At 48.6% G+C, this 17055-nt stretch overlaps 1 protein-coding gene across 1 annotated transcript in view; it reads right to left on the minus strand.

The window, feature by feature from the left end:
• Window positions 1–6582: 6582 nt before the first annotated feature.
• LOC140208362 (NACHT, LRR and PYD domains-containing protein 3-like) overlaps window positions 6583–17055 on the minus strand; it is a 48639-nt gene continuing 38166 nt past the window's right edge. Inside the window, exons 8-12 of the mRNA XM_072276965.1 lie at window positions 8105–9842; window positions 7485–7571; window positions 7159–7329; window positions 6835–7002; window positions 6583–6670 (exon numbers count right to left, since the gene is read on the minus strand). Of these exons, the coding sequence (XP_072133066.1) occupies window positions 6583–6670; window positions 6835–7002; window positions 7159–7329; window positions 7485–7571; window positions 8105–9842 (2252 nt within the window). The remainder of the gene's footprint in view (window positions 6671–6834; window positions 7003–7158; window positions 7330–7484; window positions 7572–8104; window positions 9843–17055) is intronic.

The raw sequence follows: 17055 nt of genomic DNA on the forward strand, positions 1-17055 counted from the left end.
CCCTTCTTCAGGACTAAATGAAAGAAGAGTTAGTCCTCTGATTCTTCCTATAAATGTTGTCTGACCTGCTGCGTTCCACCAGCATTTTGTGTGTGTTGCTTGAATTTCCAGCATCTGCAGATTTTCACGTGTTTGAGCCTGAAACTAATATCACTTCCAGACTTAACGCATGCAAATCATTAATCAAATTAATCGTAATGCATACAAGATAAAGGAGGGACTCAACAGATCAGGAAATGAATAACCTGTCGACTTTCTCCCCGTCTCTCTCCGACGTCTTTCCACCTACCACTCATGTTTCGCCCCCCAACTCATTCTCCAATCTCTCTTCCGCCACTCTCTCCCTCCTCTGTCTCACGTCTCTCCTCTCTATCGACTTCTCTCCCACCTCTACTCTCTCCCCCTCTGCGCCCATCTCTCTCCTACCCTCCCCCTCTTCCTCACCCATGTCCCCCTGCTCTTCCTCCCTGTCTGTGTCCCCCACCTCCGCCTACCCCACACTCCCGCTCCCCTCTGTCTCCCTCTCCCATCACTCTCCCTCCTCTCCCCCGGCTATCTCCACCTCAACTCCTCGCTCTCTCTCTTCCCTTCTGTTTCTCACTTCTGTCCCATCTCTGTCTCTCACCTCTCACTCTAACCCCATTTCTCTCTCTTCCTCCCTCTACTCCGCTCTTTCCGTCTGGCTCTCGCCTTCTCCAAAGTCTCTCCGCCAAATTATGTCTTCCTTTCATCCCTTCCCCCTCCATCGCAGTGGTCTGTGAGCGGGGTGACGGTGATTTTTCTGGTGAACTGCCTGGTCTCCCTGGTGATGTCCGTCCTCACGGCCATCGTCAACTGCAGGAACCTCGAGTGCTGCGCCGCACGGCCTCCGGTGGTGAGGGGGATCTTCCTGTGCACGGCGGGGTGGACAGCGAAGGACAGGACATAGGTAGGAGAGGAGAGAGGGAAAGATGAAAGAAAGGTGGGAAGAGACGGAAGGGAGCAAGAAAGCGGGAGGGGTAGAGAGAGAGAAAGTTGGAGGCAGAGGGGAGAAAGGAATAAGAGGGTGGGGAGAAGAGGTGGAGACAACGTGGGGACAGAGAAGTGGGGGAAGAGATGGAGAGAGGGGGGATAGAGATGGGGACGAGAGGGGAGTCTCGGAGAAAGAGGCTGAGGGAGTGGGTAATGAATGACGCAGGGGCGATAAAGGTTTTACTCATCTCATCCCCTCTCCTCACCTTCTCTTTCTCCCCTCCCCTCCTCAATCTGATCCCTCCCACCCCCCCCCCGCACCTATAGAGGATGGTAATGATCCACGCTAACTAGCCCGAACTGCCAGACCGCGCCTCCATCTTCTCCAGCAAGCCCGTGCCCACTCCTGCCTTTGACAGGCCCCAGTGACGACACGTTCCCCACGGGACAGCCTGAAGGATTCGGGCCGAGTGACACAAGGAGGGTAGCAAAAAAAAAATCGACGCGGGATTTTGGAGATGGGGCAGGGGGTGGTAAACAGTGCCGACTTCTTCCCGTAGCCAAATTCCTCCTCATGGGTACACCGCCACCCCACCAGTTCCAGCTCCCTTGTTACGATTCACCGTCTCCCTCCCTCACCAGCCCTCCACGTCTGAAACACTCCGCTGTCTGTCTTGTCGCTCTCCTCTCTATCATCGTCCATCTCACCCTGGCTGATGGCCATTTTGTGCTGGGTACCACGGACAATCACTCTTGCAGCATCACCGACTGAGTCGCACTCTTTTCCTCACCTTCCACTCGCTTCCTCCCTGTTTATTCAATCTCAACTCTCCGTACCTCCACTCATTTCCTTCGACCGCCCCCCTCCCCCCCACTCTCCCAATTCTCCATTTAAACTTCTGCCGCATGTTGTGACAGGGTGTGACCCTCCCTCTCAGTTCCTCCACCACGAAGTGTGTTACTCCCTCACACTCAACAGCTTGTCACCCTCCTTCCCATCCCATCACTCGCAAACCCCTTCCCTCCCTCCCCTCGCTTTCCTCTCCCCACCACCTCGTTGCTGTGCACTTTATACTTGGTGGTTGCCATTTTGCGATGCCAATTTTCGCCTCTCCTCATCGCCCCCTCTCTCTCTGTTACCCAATGAGTCTCTCCCCTACTCACCTCGTCACTCCTGACACCCTCCTCTCTCTGTCCCCTTGTCCTTTCTCCCAACACCCACCACATGCTGGGTGGTGAAGTTTTTCCGGTGGGAAATTTCGCTGCTCCACCCAATCCCTTCCCTCCATCGTTAAGTGAATCACTCCCCTCTCCCTCCGTTACGACACTCAACTCACCGTCCCATCAGCCCTGACAACGTCCCGACCCCTCGCTCTCCCTTCCCCCGTCCACGCCCCCCTCCTTGCAGCTCGTCTTATTTGCGAAACAAATGTCACCACCCACCTTCCCTCCACTATTGAAGAAGTCCCTTCCCCCACACTCCCCATCTTGTTCCTCCCCACCCTGTCCAATCAGACCCCTCCCTCCCTCCCGTCCCGTTACATCCTCTCCCTCCCCGTCCCATCACTTCCCCTCCCTCCCCGTCCCATCATTCCCGCTCCATTCCTGTCGTTTCACTCCTCCTCACCCCGTCTTTATCTTATCCATGTCGTCCACCACCTTATGATAGGATCTTTCGTCCCTCCGCTTTTCGTCGCCTATTGAGTCAGTGACCTCGCCACGGTCACCGTCTCATCAGTCCACTCCTCGTCCCATCATTCCTCTTCCTCGTGAACGCCTCACCCCTCCTCCCCAAAACCCACATGTATATGTGTATGTGTGAATATCTGAGGTATATACATCTGTTTATTCAATGACAACATTATTAGAAATTAAACATAAATACAATACCCAAGACTATATAAAGCACAAATTAAGATACTGTTATTAAAATTAATAACAGACTCGATCCCCGGATTGTATCCACGGGCACTCCTTGTTCCTTTGCCATAGATTCTGTGAGCGACAGAGGCCATTGTAAGGCAGTGTCTCACTCCATCCCTGGCGGCCACATTAACCAAGGATTCGCCCATTTTAAATCAGCGCGTCCCTCCTTCTCTTGTGCTCACTTCTACCAAAGCCGTCACTCCCTCCCCAGCAGACATTTCCAGTGAAGCGTCGGCCGTTTGAAGCCAACGTGTCCTTCACTCCTTCTCTGCCGCTCACTTTCACCAAGGCGTCGCTCCCTCCTTGTCCCGTTTCAACCCGGCCGAGCGGGGTCTCCTTCACTCACCACATCTCCCCCTTTTCCTCAACAACATTAACGATGGTGACGGCCGTTTTCAATCGGCGTCTCACTCCCTCCCTTCCCGGTGCTCACTTTAAACACGGTAACACTAACCCTAACCTGCCCATCAGAAATTTTTGAGCGAATCAGCGTCTATATTAGGTCAGTGCATCATTCTCTCCGAGTCTACTTTCTTACATCGACCCATTACCCCCTCTCTCTTCTCAATGTCCCACTGTCTCCATTTCGGCCATTTTACCCGGTGCGTCTCTCCCTCCCTGTTGGTCATTTGTAGTCTGTCCATCACTCTCTCCCTGTCGGCCATTGTAACACAGGAATCAGGGACTATTTCAGGTCGGGACGCCACTCCCTCTGACTTGTCAGTGTGTTATTCCCTTCCTGGCATCCATTTTCTCTCAGAGCATCCCTCCCTCCCTGGAGACCATTTTCAATGTGCGAGTCACTCCCTCCCCGGTGACAATGTAAGGTCGGTGTGTCACTGTCTCCCTGGTGATAATTTTATATTCTGGGCTTTAATCTGGAATCCTATTTTTAATCAGCACATAACTTCCCCCCCCCCCCCGCCACCGCTGATAATTTTCAATCAGAGCTTCATCCCCACCCTGTGGGTCATTTTAACTCTGCCTGTTACTCCCACTCTCTTGTTAGTGTATCACTGCCTCCCTGCCGGCCATGAGAAATAAGGTGACCACGGACATCTTAATTCCGCCCATCGCCCCCTCCCTGGCGCCCATTGTCACTCAGCCCATCACTTTCTCCCCGGACACCATTTTCAGTCAACCTTTCACTCCCTCCCCAGTGACCATTCTGAATCCTTCTGTCGTTCCCTCCCTATTCACCATTTTCAATCAAGAGCCCCTCGCAGGACAGACACTCTCGACCACCCTCCACTCGATCGCGCGGACTGTTTATCACAGATAATAAATATATCGCAAACAATAGAGACCGGTCCGACATCTGCATCTCCGGATCCTGTGAGTTATTACTCCGAGCGTCGTGGAGAGGGGAGGATACAGACACCAGGAAAGGTGTGCGGTGACATTCTTGGTGTGGATACAAGAGAGCAGAATCCGAGCGCGGTAAAACACTTGGTGTGGAGACAGAGATCTGTAACCTTGTCTGGCAAAATTTCCAGTTTGAATATGTAGACTAGGTTCCGTGCGTTCTGTAACTTCTACTTTGCTATGTGGAGACAGGGAACAAGGATCAATAAATCACTCAGCATGGGGACGCAGAAACCATAAACCTGTCACGCACCATCTTCATGAAACGGCGGGAGTGAATACGAAAGACTGGGTCCCATTGGGAGTGCGGAAGACAGGAGTGAACGGGAAGTGGTGGGGTCCGTTGGGAGTGCGGAATATGGAGGAAGTGAACGGGAAGTGGTGCAGATGGTGGGAGAAAACGGTGAGTTAACGTGAGTGACGGTGGGAACGGGTAGAGCTCCACCGAGAGTGTGGACGGCGGCAATGAATGGAGAGGGTTGTGAGTGCGGATGGTGGGAATGAATTGGAAAGGGTGGCGTTTGATTGGGATTGCGGCCCAGATGAGTGGATGAGAAAGGACGGTGCCCCTTTGGGAGTGCTGACAGTGGGAGAGGGGTGTGGTCGCATTTTTTGCAAAATCATCTTCATCTTCGATTTCATCTTGACCCTAGATTTTAAATGTGATTATTAACAACTAGGGTTCTAATATCCACCTGTACTCCCCTGCCCGTTTGTGCCCCCTCACATCCGCGCCGTTCCACTATTGTACTCCATGTTGTTCCTCTACTTCTCTCCCTGTCTCTGAGCGCCTCCACATAAATTCACCTCGTGTGTGTGAGAGTAGTGAGGGGGGGGGCGGTGGTCCCATTTCCACAGTTCCAAGTTGAACGCAGTGAGAGGCTCCTCTGTAATCTTTTTCAACATGAGATCTTATCTCACTCCACAGAGAACATTTCTCCGGCTCTGGGCACTAGAGGTCGAGATTGAACAGGCAGAGTGTTCTTCATTCTGTGACTGATCCCAAGAGTATGTGATGGGGCGGTGTGGAGGGAGCTTCACACTGTGTCTGATCCCAGGAGTGTGGGATGGGACGGTGCGGACGGAGCTTCGCTCTGTGTCTGACCCCGGGAGTGTGTGATGGGACGGTGTGGAGGGAGATTCACTCTGTGTCTGACCCCGGGAGTGTGTGATGGGACGGTGTGGAGGGAGATTCACTCTGTGTCTGACCCCGGGAGTGTGTGATGGGACGGTGTGGAGGAAGATTCACTCTGTGTCTGACCCCGGGAGTGTGTGATGGGACGGTGTGTGTGGAGGGAGATTCACTCTGTGTCTGACCCCGGGAGTGTGTGATGGGACGGTGCGGAGGGAGATTCAGTCCGTGTTTAACGCCAGCATTCCATCCTCCATCCGTCTCGTACTCGGGACCTCAGTGGAATCACGTCTGATATTAACGGTTTGCGGGGTGGAATCACGTCGATTTTAACCGTTTGCAGGGGGGCAGGAGGAGAACAGTTAGCCAGGAAGGCGGGGTCGGGTGGAGATGAGATCCTGGGCACCCAGACTCTGTAAGTCCGACCTCCCTCAGCCTGGAGTTGAGACGCTACTGTGTCAGTGTGAGGAGCTCCGACCCACTGTTACCGTGCACAGGTGGCTTAAGGCAGAAACCCCACCTAGTCCAACACCAAGACTGGAGGTTACAGCGGTTTATTGATTTCATCATGACAAATGTAATTTAAACAATGTGTGAGCTGCTGACGTGAGGGAATAAATATTCTGCTCCCGATTCACTCACAATCACACACAATTAACTGACCGGCGACAGCGGGTGATAGTTGGAATAATCAGTCCCGTTTCTCACCGTCACTCTGCATCGAGGAACCGATGATTATAAAATTACACTTTATGGCCGTGTCCGAGATCGCTGCAGATCCAGGGTCACTGCCGAGGTATCTGTCAATTTAACATTATTATCTCGGCCAGACTGCAGAATGCACCGTCCTCAGCAAAGGGAGCAAAAGGTTTCTCTCCCGGGAAAATCCCAACTCGGGACACTGGTGTTCCAGACTGAGCCCAGGCCCCGGGCTCTTCCTGCCAGTGTAATTCCCCGGGGCCTCACATGGGGGAGTCTCGAACCCACACATCCGGCTGAAGCGGAGTCGCTGGAGATGAGGCAGATATACGTCAGCGCGGGTCCGCATCTGACGTCACAAAGCATGAAGCTGGAGCCAGTTCCGTTAGAACCGGCAGGAATTAAACCTGGAGCGGGACCATTAAAATGGAGGGCTGCGGTTAAATGGGAGGGCGGGGAATGGGCCAAGATATCATCCCATGGGCAAGGATGCTCACACATTCAGATGTTCACACGATCACTGTCAGTCCGGGTCTGGGTTCCTGCAGAGATCCCAGTTCCTTCTTCCCGGTCCTACTTAACTGATTGTTCCCCAGCCTGAAACAGAGGGAAGCATAAAGATGAAATAAACAGATTACACAACAGTGTCAGTAACAGGGGACTGGGGTCAATGTTTCCACAACACCCGCAGACAAATATCAGCAGAAAATCCGCGGATCCGCTGATATTTCATCACATTAAACTTTAACACAAACACTCACCCGATCAACTGCAGACTCGGGAGGGTCAGTATGAGGCGGCGGAGAGAAGGGACAGATCGGTCTCTGAGCGAGTTCCATCCCAGATTCAGCCCCGTCAGTGATGGGTTTGTACTGAGAGCTGAGACAAGATCCTCGGCACCAGAATCGGTGAGATCGACAGCGTTCAGCCTGGAGATGAGAGAGAGAGAGAGGGTGAAGGCACAGAGAGACAGGAGACGGTACAAATCCCCAGTGTTTATCAGTAACACAATTACTGATCACATTAATGTTCAGTGTCAGACACCCAGTGACTGTAAACACAATCTCCCACAGTCTGGAACTTACATCAGTTTCTGTATTTTACACTCGGGGTTCCTCAGAGCCGCAGACACCAGTTTCACTCCTGAATCTCCCAATTCATTATCACTCAGGTCCAGCTCCGTCAGTGATGTGTTTGTACTGAGAGCGGAGGCGAGATCCTCGGCACCAGAATCTGTGAGACCGACATTCTCCAGCCTGGAGATGTGAGAGAGTGAGGGTGAAGGACACAGAGAAAGAGGAGACAGTACAAATCCCCAGTGTTTATCAGTAACACAATTACTGATCTCATTAATGTTCAGTGTCGGACACCCAGTGACTGTAAACACAAATTCTCACTGTCTGGTACTTACCCCAGTTTCTGTATTTTACACTCCGGGTTTCTCAGAGCCGCCGACACCAGTTTCACTCCTGAATCCCCCAGTTTATTCTGCCCAAGGCTAAACACAAACAGACGAATTGATAAGCAAAGTGATTCAAACCGTGGGTCTAAGGGAATTTCTCTCACTCAGATATTTCAGGAAACATTTAACCCTTCAGTAAATCACTGATCGGAGTTCCCATCACTGTCAAAGTCCCTCACCGCCCAGCTCCAGGGTATTCACCGATTATCTGTAATTTAGTCTGTCGGTGTGACCCTGTAAACTCCACATAATCTGTCTCATTCCCCGATGGTTAGAGAAAAGTGTTCCTGATCTGAGAGAGTCTGGTGGGGCAGGGGTGAGGGATGGGAGAAAATCCCACAGTGAGGAAGATTAGTGAATGGGGAAATGTCGACGGGAGATGGTGGAAAAAAAGGGAGGAAGGAGGAAGGGGAAGAGAGAACCCACAGGACGGGGGATGGGTGGGGTGGTCGCATTTCTCACAATTCTTCACAATTCTATTCACTACAGTTTTACCCAAGTTCCTTTCCATTGAAAAAGCACATAATGGAAGAGTCTCACATTTCAGAGTGAGAGATAAATCAAGTTACCTTAACTCCCGGCACTTGTACAGCCCGGGTCCCAGCCGCTGGATTCCTTCACACTGAATGTGGCAGTTCCCCAGGTCGAGGTGTTTTATTGCATCACAGAGTCCGATGACATGAGACAGGACCGCGCAGTCAATCGGGGTCAGCGTCATTCTACTGAATGAAAGTGTTTCGACTGATCCCAGTGCGGCCTGAGCCAGTCCACGATTCTGAGACTCAAACAGGTAGTGCAATGTGTTCAGGAGGCTCCTTTTACCAGATTCACTCCATGTGTTTCCACTCTGACGTTTAACCTCCTCCTTCACCCAGTCAATCACTCGGCAGGTTGTTTCATGAGGAAATGGGCCCAGAAACTCTGCCAGGCCCCGAGCTGTCATTGGGTTGGAGAGACCAGCAACGAAACGGAGAAATACCTCAAATCGCCCGTCTGTCGTGTTGTGGGCTTCAGTGAGGATTTTCTGGATTTTCCTGGGATGTAGAGTCAGGAATTGTGCGACTGCAGCGACAAACTCTTGGATGGTGAGGTGTGGGAATGTGTACACCACGCTCCGGACTGAATCCTCTCTCTCCAAAAGCTCCATCAGGAACCCGGACAGGAACTGGGAAGGCCGAAGATTGTACTTGATCAAATCTCCATCTGCAAACACAATCTTCTTCTTGGACACTCCTCTGAAGGCCATCTGACCAACCCTGAGAAACACATCACGGGGGTTCTCAATCTCACGGCCGTGGTTTTTCAGGATTTTGTAAATATAGTAGGAATATACTTGGGTGATGGTATTGGGGACTCGCTGCGGGTCCCTGACTCTTTGTGTGAAGAAGGGCCCCAGTGCCAGAGCGAGGATCCAGCAGTAGGAGGGGTTGTAGCTCATGGTGTACAGGATCTCGTTCTCCTTCACGTGTTTGAAAAGAGCTGCCGCCACCGACTGATCTTCAAAATACCTGATGAAATATTCCTTCCGTTCCTCACCAACAAATCCCAGGATTTCAGCCATGACACTGATGTCAGCCTTTTCCAACAAATGTAATGCAGTGGGGCGGGTGGTCACCAGCACTGAACACCCTGGGAGCAGCTTGCCCTGGATTAAACTGTACACAATGTCGGACACTTCACACCACCACTCGGGATCTGGGCACTGGTGCTTGGGTTCTGTATCTCTCCGACTGTCAGCAAAATCGATTCTGTGTTTGAATTCATCCAAACCATCGAATATAAACAGCAATCCCTCTGGGTTCTTCCAGACCTTTCTCAGCAAATTCCCAAAGTAGGGATACTGATCCAGAATCAGTTCTCTCAGGTTTATTCTGCAGTTAATAGAGTTTAAATCCCGGAATTTGAAACTGAAGACAAACTGGAATTGTTGGTATATTTTCCCTGTGGCCCAGTCATAAACAATCTTTTGTACCATTGTTGTTTTCCCGACCCCTGGGACTCCGGCCACTGCTGCCGAACTCCCAGATTTGGAATTACTCCGGGAAAAGCTGCTCTGGAACAACTGATCTGTCCGGAGTTTCTCCAGCTCTCTGCGGAGATGTTCCTCTCTCCACTCCTCGTGGTCTCTGCCTCTTGCCAGCAGCTCCTGTTCCACCAGTCTCCGATCTCGAACAGTAGAAATGACCGTGAGCTCAGCGTATCGATCAACCAGCTGGAAAACCTTCACCTTCTCCCTCATCAGGATCGTGTTCACTCTCAGTGTTTCAGTTTGTGCCCGCAGAGTCTCCTTGTGTTTCTGCTGAACATCTTCCATGGGAACAGACAGTGGACAAATTGTGAGATGCCTCAACTCAGAACTCGGTATTTAAGTACACAAGAGTTAGCTCAAAGCTATTACATTTAATTAGATTCATCAACGGAAATTCGTACAGTGAAGTAAATTCGATCGACGGGTCCCTGACTGGACAGGGAGGCACGGTCTAGAAAAACACCAGATCGTCACATTTCCACATTAATTGTGCTGTGAAGGTGATTATTTCCCTGGTAGTTTACTGACCCCGACTGTCCCGTACTGGACACCATCCCACTACTGCCACAGCTATCATTGCCATTGTCGAAGAACTTTGAAAGCCCAGTGTTGTTGTGGCGCATAGAGATGGAAAAAGATAATGGGCATTTTCTCAAATTAACAGGTCGGGGAATCACAGCTCCCCCCTCTCGATCATTGATTCAAAGTAGCAAGAAGTATCTTTGTTGATCAGCACATACTCTGTGGGTGGGCGGTTGCGGGAGAAAATGTCAATGTCTCGTTCAGGATATTGAGACAGTCAGCATTTTGACACAAAACGCAGACGGTTTTCCCCTTCCATCATCACAGATGCTGCTCAGCTCACTGAGTTCCTCCAGAAAATGGGTTGAGACGGCAGATCTGCAGTACCGTGTCGCTTAAAGAGTTTGTGTTGTAAATACTCAACAGATTCAAGATACACAAGTGTAAAGGAGAAGGAAATAGTGATTATTCCGGATCTGATGTAGCACAAAAAACTCAGATAAAGAAAGTAATGAAAAACACAATAAATATAAATATATACGATACAGGAGTCACTCTGCCTTAGGTGTTTGTGACAAAATAAATAAATAAATAAATAAAATAGTGCTAGTGGTTGGGTGGGGGTTGTTAGTTGTGGAGGGGCGGCTTAGTCATTGGAGGTGTTGATCAGTCTTAATGCTTGAGGAAAGTAACTGATTTTGATACTGGTGGTCCTGCTGTGGATGCTACGTCACCCTCCCTCATGGGAGAGGGGCAAACAGCCCACAGGCAGGATAGGTGGGATCCTTCCTGATGCTGCTGGCCCTTTTCTGGAGCCTTTCTGTATATACGTCCGTGATGGAAGGTAGGCTGGAGGTGCCGGTGATGCTTTGGGCAGTTTTGACTGCCCGTTGTAGACTTCCAGTCCGCCACAGTTATGCAGCATGTTGGCCTGTCTTCTGCAGCACAGCTGTAGAAGGACGCGAGTGTAGATGTGAGTACAGGTCAGACAACGTCTGTGGAGAGGGGAGAACGTGGAGATGCTACTGGTCAATGACTTTTAATGCAGGTTTGAAAACCATGCTGATTACAGGTCGGGTGATAAAGAAGATAGCAGAGACCGAGGAATTTCGGTAGCGGGTGGTTCGGGATTTCAGTTATGAAAGGATCTGCATAGAACACAGAACAGCACAGGAATAGGCCCGTCGGCCCACAACGTTTGTGCCAGCATGATGCCACAGTAAACTCATCCCACCTGCCTCCTGTGCTAATTATTCCCCCCATTCCCTGACCGCTAATGTGCCTGTCGAAATCTCTAGCCTCTGCCTACATCTCCACTCTTGGAAGCATATTGCAGGCACCTGCCACTCTGTAAAAGAAACTGCACTGTACATCGTTCCCCCATCTCACCCCAGATGCATAACCTGTATTATCTGATATACCTACAACGGAAACACTCTGCCTATCTTCCCTTCCCAATTTTATAACCCAATATATGGGTTCCCTTCAAACCTTTACACTTCATATAAAATAGTCCAAGTTTGTCTGCACACTCCTTAACGTTTATGCCCTCTAATGTGGGATGTGAGTGGCATTTCTCTTCAACACCCACTGAGTCCTTCACACCATTCCTGTAATGGGGACGGAATTTCACCGATACTCCAAGTGCAGCCAAACCGACATTTCATACAGCTGTGACGTAGAGATTCATCTTCAGAGAGCTGTGGACATGGGTATCAAGATCGCTCTAGATATGAATGATGTCAGGGTCGTGACCTTTACTCTATACTTCCCCCATACATTTGATCTCCTGAATTGCATCAACTCACATCTCTCTGGATTAAACTCCATCTGATGTTTCCCCTTCCACATCTACAACTGATCTATATCTCGATGGATTCTTTGACACGCCTCTTCGTTCTCCACAACTCAGTTACCCATTTCAGTGTCATAAACTTTATCTTTCCCCTTCGGACTAAATTTATAGCATCTCTCGTCAAGATCCGCAGGCGCCGCCATCGTTGACTTTAATCCATTTTGATCCCTATCCCAATTCTGATCAGATGATATTTAATGGACCCCACATGCCAGATAGGGATTTACCCAATAACAGCTGCTCCCGAACTAGTCCTTTACCATTTAATCTGCCTTCCCCCAATTTAAATTTTCCACACCCCACACCGCATAAGCTATAGACCTCTCTTTATTCATAACCATCTGGGAACAGGAGTTGTGCTCAATTTTGCCAAAGGCTCTCCCACTGAAACCCGAGCATTTTGTAGGTTTACTTCCCAATACCATTTGCAGCATGTCCTCTCCTCTAGTTCGGGCATTACACACATGATTTCCAGAACACATCCCACCATTGGAGATTCCTAAAATATTCTTTCAGTAAGGAAACCTGGGGCAGAGTATGTTAGGTCATCAGCAACACAGGGGAAGTTAAAATTACCCACTACAACAAATATGCCGCTTTTGCATCTTTCCAGAATTTGCCTGCACATCAGTTCCTCTATCTCCTGATGACTACTGGGGGATGTTTAGTAAAAAAAAAAACATCAGTAATTGTATCTGTCTTATTGTTGAGCTCTGCCCATATTGCCTCAGTGCTTCAACTCCCCAGTATGCCCTCTCTGAGTGCAAAAATATCGGAACTCTGGAATACTGAGCAGCAAATTCTGTCTCTCTCAATCAGGTCTTCATAAAGGCTACACAATCACACTTCCATTTACTGAACCCCTCTCAAGGTCCAACTACCTCACCCACCACACTCTCTCCACTGAGCTAAATATTTCAGACCCAACCATCCTATTATATTCATTTACCCGTCCCAGCCAGCCTTACAATGAGGTTTATTAGCTTGAACTGTATCTTCCCTAGACCTGACTATCCAGGAGATAATGTAGCTGGACAAGTGTTTGGAGTGTCAGTGGGAGAACATTATGGACATAGAGACCATCTGTCTCAGTTACGGAAAGGGATGGCGATGCCCCCAGTATTGATTTCCTGAATTAGGGGAAGGCAGATGTCAATGTAAGACAGGGTCTGGATGAAGTGTGGAACCAGTTAATTGCCTCTACACTACAGCTGAATACAAACTTTTAAAATGACATGTAAAAGTATTTTAGGACTCTGCCAAGGTTGTACAGGATTTCACAGTTTGAAGGGCTTGTGAGATCTCAGAGTGCGTCAGGAACCTTGCAGCGGTCTGTGGCGTCTCACGGTGTGTTGGGACCCTGCCAAGGATGTGCGGGGTTTTACGGTGTATCAGGACCCTGCTAAATATGTGTGTAGTTTCACAGTGTATCAGAATCCTGTCAGGGGTGTGTGGAGTCTCACAGTGTGAAAGGAACCTGCCAAGGATTTGTGCGCTCTCCATAAGACCATAGGATATAGGAACAGGATTACGCCATTCTGTCAATCGAGTCTGTTCTGCCATTCAATCATGGGATGATTCCTCCAGTTATCCCCACTCCCCTGCCTTCACTCTATACCCTTTTATGCCCTAGATAATCAAGAAACTATATATCTCTGCCTTAAATACACCCAATGACCTGGTCTCCATGGCCGCTCGTGGCAACAAATTCCACAGATTTACCACCCACTGACTAAAGTAATTTCTCTGCGTCTCAATTCTAAACGGACGCGCTTCAATCCTGCAGTCATGCCCTCTTGTCCTAGAATCCCGTAGCATGGGAAATAATTTTGCCATATCTAATCTCTTCAGGGCTTTTAACATTCAGAATGCTTCTATAAGATCCCCCCTCATTCTCCTGAATTCCAGGGAATACAGCCCAAGAGCTGCCAGACTTTCCTCATACGGTAACCATTTCATTCCTGGAATGATTTCCGTGAATCTTTTCTGAACCCTGTCCAATGTCAGTATATCTGTTCTGAAATAAGGAGCCCAAAACTGCACACAATACTCCAAGTGCCTTCTCACGATTGCCTTACAGAGCCTCAAAATCATATCCCTGCTCTTATATTCAACACCTCTAGAAATGAATGTCAACATTGAATTCACCTTCTTCACCACCGACCTGGAGGTTAACCTTTAGGGTAACTTGCAGAAGGACTCCAAAATCCCTTTGCATCTCTGCATTTTCAATTCTCTCCTCATCTAAAATAATAGTCTGCCTGTTTATTTCTTCAACTAAAGTGCACGACCATACACTTCTCAACATTGTATTTCATTTGCCACTTTTTTGCCCATTCCCCTAAACTATCTAAGTCTCTTTACAGGCTCTCTGTTTGCTCATCACTACCCGCTCCTCCACCTATCTTTGTATCATCGGAAAATTTAGCCACAAATCCATTAATACTGTCGTCCATATCATTGACATACATCGTAAAAAGCAGCGATCCCAACACTGACCCCTGTGGAACTCCACTGGTAATCGGCAGGCAGCCAGAATAGGATCCCTTTATTCCCACCCAGCCAATGCTCCACTCATGCTAGTGACTTCTCTGTAATTCCATGGACTCTCATCGTTCTAACCAGCCTCATGTGCTACACCTTGTCAAAGGCCTTCTGAAAATCCAAGTGCACCACATCTACTGCATCTCCTTTGTCTACCCTGCTTCTAATTTCCTCAAAGAATTTCAGTAGGTTTTTCAGGCAAGATTGTTCTTTCACGAAACCATGCCGGCTTTGGTCTGTCTTGTCATGTACCTCCAGCTACTACATAATCTCATCCTTAACAATCGATTCCAACAACTTCCCAACCAGTGATGTCAGGCTAACAAGTCCGTAGTTTCCTTTCCTCTGCCTCCCACCCTTCTTAGAAAGCGGGATAACATTTGCAATTTTCCACTCATCTGGTATAATGCCAGAATTTATCAATTCTTGAAAGATCATCGTTAATGCCTCAGAATCACTCCAGCTACTTCCTTCAGAACCCGAGGATCCATCAGGTCCAGGCGATTTATCCACAATCAAACCATTGACCTTCTCCGTCGTAATTCTGACTGCACAAACTTCACTTCCCTGACATTCTTGAATGTCCGGTATACTGCAGACGTCTTCCACTGTGAAGACTGATGCAAAATACTCATTCAGCTCCTCTGCCATCTCTGCATCTCTCGTTACAATATCTCCAGCGTCATTTTGTATTGGTCCTGTATCTACCCTCGACTCTCGTTTACCTTTTATATATTTAAAAATAAACTTTTAGTATCTTCTTTGCTATTAGTCGCCAGCTTCCTCTCATAATTTATCTTTTCCCTCCTAATGACTTTCTCAGTTTCCTTCTGCAAGTTTGTAAAAAATCTCCAATCCTCTATCTTCCTACTAGCTCTGGCTTCCTTTTGATTACTTTGGCTCTGACCTCGCTTGTCAGCCACGGTAGTGTCCTTCTTCCCTATGAAAATTTCTTCCCATTTGGAATATATCCGTCTTGCACTTCTCTAATTCTTCGCAGAATCTCCAGCAATTGCTGTTCTGCTGTCCTTCCTGCAAATGCCCCTTTTCAGTCAACTTCAGCCAGTTCCTCCTCATGCCGTTGTAATTTACTTAATTCCACCGAAATACCGACACATTGGATTTTATTTTTTTCCCTCTCAAATTTCAATGTGAACTCAATCATACTACGATCACTGTTCCTGAAGGGTTCCCTAACCTTAAGCTCTCATCACCTCTGGATTATTGCACAACACCGAATCCAGCACAGCCAATCCCCTACTGGGCTCAACAACAAGCCGTCCTAAAAATCCATCCCTTAGACATTCTACAAAATTTCTCTCTCGAGGTCCAGTGCTTACCTGATTTTCCCAATCCACTTTCATGTTAAAATCCCCAACGATTATCAAGACATTGCCTTTCTGACACGCCTTTTCTATCTCCTGCTGTAATTTGTAGTCCACATCCTGGCTGCTGTTTGGAAGTCTGTATACAACTGCCATTAGGGTCTTTTACCCTTGCCATTTCTTAACTCAGCCCATAGAGACTCCAGACCTCCCAATCCTATGTCATCCCTTTGTAAGGGTTCAATATTATTTCTTATACACAGAGCCAAACCACCACGGCCGCCCCCCCCCCCCCCCCACATACTAAACTATCCTTCCAAGACACTTTATATCCTTGGACGTGCAGCTCTCAATGGCAGCCATAGAACATAGAACATAGAATAGTACAGCACATCACAGGCCCTTCGGCCCACAATGTTGTGCCGACCCTCAAACCCTGTCTCCATATAACCCCCACCTCAAATTCCTCCATATACCTGTCTAGTAGTCTCATAAACTTCACGAGTGTATCTACCTTTACCATTGACTCAGGCACTGCATTCCATGCACCAACCACTCTCCGAGTAAAAAAAAAAAACCTCCCTCTAATATCTCCCTTGAATTTCCCACCCCTTACCTTAAAGCCATGTCCTCTTGTATTGAGAAGTGGTGCCCTGGGGAAGAGGCGCTGGCTATCCACTTGATCTATTCCTCTTAATATCTTGTACACCTCTATCATGTCTCCTCTCATCCTCCTTCTCTCCAAGTAGTAAAGAACTAGCTCCCTTAATCTGTGATCATAATCCATACTCTCTAAACCAGGCAGCATCCTGGTAAATCTCCTCTGTACCCTTTCCAATGCTTCCACATCCTTCTTAAAGTGAGGCGACCAAAACTGGACACAGTACTCCAAGTGTGACTTAACCAGATTTTATAGAGCTGCATCATTACATCGCGACTCTTAAACTCTATCCTTCGACTTATGAAAGCTAACACCCCATAAGCTTTCTTAACTACCCTATCCACCTGTGAGGCAACTTTCAGGGATCTGTGGACATGTACCCCCAGATCTCTCTGCTCCTCCACACTACCAAGTTTCCTGCCATTTACTTTGTACTCTGCATTGCAGTTGTCCTTCCAAAGTGTACCACCTCACACTTCCCCTAATTGAACTTCATCTGCCACTTCTCAGCCAATTTCTGCATCCTATCAATGTCTCTCTGCAATCTTTGACAATCCTCTACACTAGCTACAGCACCACCAACC

The sequence above is a fragment of the Mobula birostris genome, chromosome 13 (genome assembly GCF_030028105.1).
Source record: "Mobula birostris isolate sMobBir1 chromosome 13, sMobBir1.hap1, whole genome shotgun sequence".
Lineage (NCBI taxonomy): Eukaryota > Metazoa > Chordata > Chondrichthyes > Myliobatiformes > Myliobatidae > Mobula > Mobula birostris.